Source organism: Trypanosoma conorhini, assembly GCF_003719485.1.
Source record: "Trypanosoma conorhini strain 025E chromosome Unknown Tco_14.4_contig_00191, whole genome shotgun sequence".
In the NCBI taxonomy this organism is placed as follows: domain Eukaryota; phylum Euglenozoa; class Kinetoplastea; order Trypanosomatida; family Trypanosomatidae; genus Trypanosoma; species Trypanosoma conorhini.
This window is the reverse complement of record NW_021704277.1, coordinates 24677-29715: the sequence shown is the minus strand read 5'-3', so window position 1 is coordinate 29715 and position 5039 is coordinate 24677. Positions and strand designations below refer to the sequence as shown.

General features: G+C 52.1%; 2 protein-coding genes across 2 annotated transcripts, besides 3 other annotated features; both read left to right on the top strand.

Annotated features, from left to right (window-relative positions):
* Window positions 1–999: 999 nt before the first annotated feature.
* On the top strand, window positions 1000–2325 carry Tco025E_03960 (uncharacterized protein; the record flags this gene model as incomplete). The annotated part of the gene is made up of 1 exon (XM_029370876.1): window positions 1000–2325. The coding sequence occupies one exon, from the start codon at window positions 1000–1002 to the stop codon at window positions 2323–2325; it is 1326 nt and encodes a 441-aa protein (XP_029229043.1).
* A 242-nt stretch (window positions 2326–2567) lies between these two features.
* Window positions 2568–2612: a microsatellite.
* Window positions 2613–2687: 75 nt separating this feature from the next.
* Window positions 2688–2722: a sequence feature (GA-rich).
* Window positions 2723–2941: 219 nt separating this feature from the next.
* Window positions 2942–4714, top strand: Tco025E_03959 (uncharacterized protein; the record flags this gene model as incomplete). The annotated part of the gene is made up of 1 exon (XM_029370875.1): window positions 2942–4714. The coding sequence occupies one exon, from the start codon at window positions 2942–2944 to the stop codon at window positions 4712–4714; it is 1773 nt and encodes a 590-aa protein (XP_029229042.1).
* Window positions 4715–4938: 224 nt separating this feature from the next.
* Window positions 4939–4975: a sequence feature (A-rich).
* Window positions 4976–5039: the final 64 nt, after the last annotated feature.

The window sequence follows — 5039 nt, the reverse complement described above, 5'->3', positions numbered from 1 at the left end:
AAGACTGTGCGACCAGGCGTGGACGGAACGAATGCTGGCAGCTCTTGTTGAATCCCTCTGGTTCTTTGTTGATTGCTTGATGTTTTGTTTTTATTTCCAACGATGCCACGTTGGAAGAGCGGCGCGAGCGCAGTTCTTTGTTTCCCTCTTCTCCAGCTCTAACCCTCTGTCGTATTCCGCGCGGGACTGGGGACGGCGGTTGCGGGGCGCTGCAGGCCTACCACTTCGTGCGTTCAATAATGCGCACCCAATTATCAACGCCGTACGCTTTGCGAATTTGTTGCTTTATATGCATGTAATTTGGGTGTGTTGGATCAGTCTCATCTGAAGCTGATGACGTTGGGTACATTGACTAAAGCTGAAATCCGGCTTTTTTTTCTTGTGCCCTCCCTCTTTTGGAGGACAGGATTTAAGGCCTTGTCCAGAGGGACATGGTATATCATGATGATGATGCATGGCTCTTCTTGCACGCATGAAAGGATACACGCCGACACACACACACACATATTTTTACTCTTTCTCTTCCTCTGTGTTGATTTATGGACATGTAATGAAGTTGTATGTACATACTGGTGTGTGTGTGTGTGTAGTTCTTTATTTTTCCACTCGACTACCTTCACACTGCAGCCGCTGATACGTGCCGTTACCCCACGCGTATTGTTGCTTGGAAATGTCTCTGGTTGCTTCTGCGTGATGGGCCTCCTCAGTGTGCGTATTTCCTCTAGCGTTCTCCTCTCATTGCTGCATTTCGCCTGTGGTGACTCTCTTTGCGGCAGTGAGACACGTGTGAACATCACCCATTTTTTTTCTTCTCTCGACTTATTCAACTCTTCGCTCTCTGCTCGTAAACAGCGTAAAACGAAGGAAAATATTGTCGCCACTTCAGTTGGTAGCCAGCGAACGCGTGTGGGTGAATTTGTAAATGTGTTTAATTTATTTGTTGCCTGTTTGCTTTGACCCATTTTTTTTTCTCTTGTTCTTTCCGCTTCGCTTCTCTTGATGCGCTGTTCTCCCCGCTCGTGGTCAGTGCGGTGCCTTGGACCCCGTTGTTGTGTGGTTCTTATCGCCATCGTCTTTGCCCAGATGGCATCTCGCGCTTGGGTGGACGACGCTGACCGCAATGCGGATGAGGAACTGCCAGGTTTTGTGAAACAGTCGCATGTGCTTCCCGCGTGGGCCACCGCTTCCGCGAACGACAACAGCGGCGTTATTGGCGGCAATGACGCGGCGAGCAGTGAGGCCATCGTCTCTTCTTCGTCCGCGCTGATGACGACGGCGCAGAAAAGATTCCGCGATGAGGACCTGGACGAACTGCTCGCGCGGACGGAGCCACTCTTGACGTCGAGGCACGACCGCCGGAATGCTGCTCTTCCACCTGTCCTCTCCGTGCTTCCCCTGCCTCGTGACTCCGCACGGACGGTTCAGTGGCATCGCAACGGGCAACTGGCCGTGGTGGGTGGCAACCACCACTTGTACCTCTTCCACGCAGCCGGCAAGTTTGTGGAGCAACTCTCCAAGACGGATGTGGAGAAGCGAGTCGAGCACACGGCGCTTGGGGCTGCAGGCGAAGAGGTCGTCATTGTGGGACATCAGTCCTACACACCAGATCTATTGGTGCTCTCTACGGAGAAGCTAATCCCGTTGCGGTTTCTTTTCACGCGTGACTCCGCCGTGTATCGCAATGCTAGACGGGATAATGGCAAGCATGACTTTTACATCAGCAACGTGGCTTTGCCGGCAACCGATTCATGCGCCAGGCTAGTGGGGATATCAAGTGGAGCCACCGTCACGATTGGTTCCTTGTCATCTGGTAGTGTCACCCACCGCGTCGAGATGAGCGATCCGGTGGTGGATATCTGCTTCTCAGGCGGCCCTCATGAATTGACTGTCGCTACGCGTAATAAACTGACGGTGTACGATTTGCGCAAGACTGCGCAGTTTCTGCGGGAAACCTGCGACGATGGCACCGTAGACATCACAACGTTTGCCACCTCCGACTCTGCCCTGGCTGTGGGGTCGAAGAGTGGTGTTGTTACTATTTACAACAAGGGTTCGGCAGGACCCGTGAAGGCTCTCAAGAACCTGACGACGAGCATCAGTCATTTGGCATTTGGAGAACGCAGCAACGGTGACGCCGTGCTCGCGTACTCGACCAAAGCTCAAAAGAGTGGGTTTCGCCTCGCTGTGCTCCCGGAGTGTCGTGTCGTGCCGTCCTTTCCCGCTGTTTCGCAGCGGCACCAGTTTATTAATAGCCTGGCCATTGCCCCGACCGTCCCTGTGCTCTCCGTCGGTGAAAAGCAGAAGGTCACGAACTACGCGTTGTGAGGCAGCGGGTAAACCACTTCGTGGCACAGGGGGGGAAGACGCCCGAAAAGAGGAGATGAAGCAAAAGAGGCGAAGCTTTGGGAAACTGCAAACTCCTCAGAGCAAAAAAGTGAAAAAAAAAACGAAGAAGAAATGAAGTCCGTTTAATGCCCTGTTAAACCCACAGGGAGAAGGGAGCCAAAACAAGAAGAGAAGGAAAAATGGCATCACCAACAGTGGTTGAATACATGAAAAGGAAAAGGGTTGTTGTTGTGATTGTTTTTATTGTTCTTGCTGTTGTTCTTCTTTATTATGATGCTGATGTCTCTTCCTCAATGGAAGTGCCGGGCTGGATGGGATATCAAAGACCTTTTTTTTGCCGTTCTGCTCCCTCTCCCTCTCTTTCTCTCTCTCACTCACGTTGCGCTTCTGCTTGCATCGCCTTACCTAGGGAAAGTGGCATTTATGGTTGCGCGCCTGTTACTGCGTGGCACAGGTCGTCATTGTTTTGATTTGCACGTGTGTGGTTGGTTTCGAAACGAGAAAAGGGTGTGTTGGCTTTTTAGCTCTTATTTTTAAAAAGGTTGTCTAAAGGGAAAAAAAAGAAGAAAAGGCGCGGGGGGGCTCCATCTTAGCAATGACAAGAAAGGGGAAGCCGAAGAAGGCAAAGGCGGGTGATGCATCCCTGCGTATTGCATTGAACTATGAAACGGTTCTTCCTCTTGTTTTTGTGGAGAGTATGGATGAAGTGCGAGCCAAGTATAAACCCTACAAAATCATTGAGGAAGAACTCTCGGACGGTTGTGCGGATGACAAGCTTGCCGTTCCCACAAGGCGATCAGCTTCACCCCAACAAGCTAGAAAAGGAGCTAGGCCTTCTCCTACTACAATGGAGGTCGTTGCCAAAACTTCTGCTTTGCCTTCTGCTCGTGCCGGCTGGGGGGCGCAGGCGCTGCGCGAGAGCACTCCATATGCAATGCTGCGGCGTTGCGATTTTTTTGATCGCTGCAGCTATATTATGGATCACGAGGACTACGTGTGGTGTAATGAAGGCAATGTTCTTAGTTCTTCCTTTACGGAGGCAATTACAAAACTGGAAAAAATCTATGCCATGCAACTTGGACTGGCATCTAGGCGGGATGAGGCTCTGACCAACTTGGATACATCTGTCAATGGTTCCTGTAACAGTAATAATCATACCGCTCCTAAGAAATCGGGTAAAAATACAGTGGAGGTATGTGGTGTGTGTTCGCGGTCAGAGCTGCTTGAGGAGAGTGGGCGTTTCCTTCGATGCGGACGATGTGGGTGCAAGGCGCACGTGAAGTGTTGGATTTTGGAAACTTTGCCGCCTAATGCAGACAATTGGTTTTGCCCATGTTGTGTGTTAGCGCGACGTGAGAAGGGTGGTGCTCGTTGCTATTCATGTGGAAGGAAAGGGGGTGTGATGCTGCCCTTTGTTTTGGGCCATGGGTGGAAACGCGAAGGTGCTGTTGCGACTTCCCTTTTCTGCCACATTGTGTGTGCCCTCACCTTTGGAGAGCTGGCCATCGACGTGAAGCAGCGAGTGGTGCACCCCGCAAAGCGTGCAAGGAAGTCCGATCGATTGGCCTACTGCGTCTTCTGCCACGGGGATAGTACGGGGGCGCGTGAGCGGTGTCATCATCCTCGCTGCTTTGAGTCCATGCACCCCTCGTGTGCACAGCAGGCCGGTACCTTGGAGTGCTACCGGGCTCCGCATGACGCAGCTGCCTCGGGTCCATGGGCGGGATGCCACCTGTACTGCCGTGCGCACTTTGGCGTGGTGGTGGACGCGGAGTTGGGGCTGGCGCGCGTTGGGGAGCTTGCGGAGGCGGAGGCTCTCCGCCGCGTAACTTTGGAGGACATTAGCGGGTCCACACGACCCCCACGAAGAGGACGACCTCCGAATGCGAAGTTTACGGCAGCTAATTTGGAGGCCGTCAAAAAGTATTGGGTTGAGAAGCGTCTGCGACGGCACCATGAGGGTCTGAAGAAGGCGAAAAGCATTCGAGAAGGCAAAAGCGATATTGTCTCCGTCGCTCTCCGGCCCGAAGTCATGAAGATCACTCCAACCGAGGTGCGACTCGCACGTTTTGTCTGCCTTATTCCGGAACTACAGTATTACGTCAATGCAACCGTTGAAGGGGTATTGCCTATCCCGGACGAGGAGTACGATGACGTGGAGGAGTATAGGAAAAATCACTCCCGCACTCGCTACGCAAATAACTCATCAAGGCTATATGAAAAGCTGCAGTCTGTTGCCTCTCACATGAAAGTTTTTTGCGAGCTTGCCGATTTGCTGCACCAGCGGGCTGTGCTTCGGCGGGAGTTGGTGGAGAGCGACCTACAGCTTCTTGAGGCGCGCTGTCCCTGGATGGCTGAAGTCACGTAACAACTGCGTGTTTTCTCGACCGTGCTCGAGGCAAGGGAGATGGACTAGGATGCTGACACGGAAGAGAAGGAAAATAAGGGAAGACAGACACAATTGTTGCACAACACTAGAGTGCGGAAATGTTTGTGTTTGTTATTATTGTAAGCGGATGAGACACTTCATTAAAGACTGTGCGACCAGGCGTGGACGGAACGAATGCTGGCAGCTCTTGTTGAATCCCTCTGGTTCTTTGTTGATTGCTTGATGTTTTTGTTTTTATTTCCAACGATGCCACGTTGGAAGAGCGGCGCGAGCGCAGTTCTTTGTTTCCCTCTTCTCCAGCTCT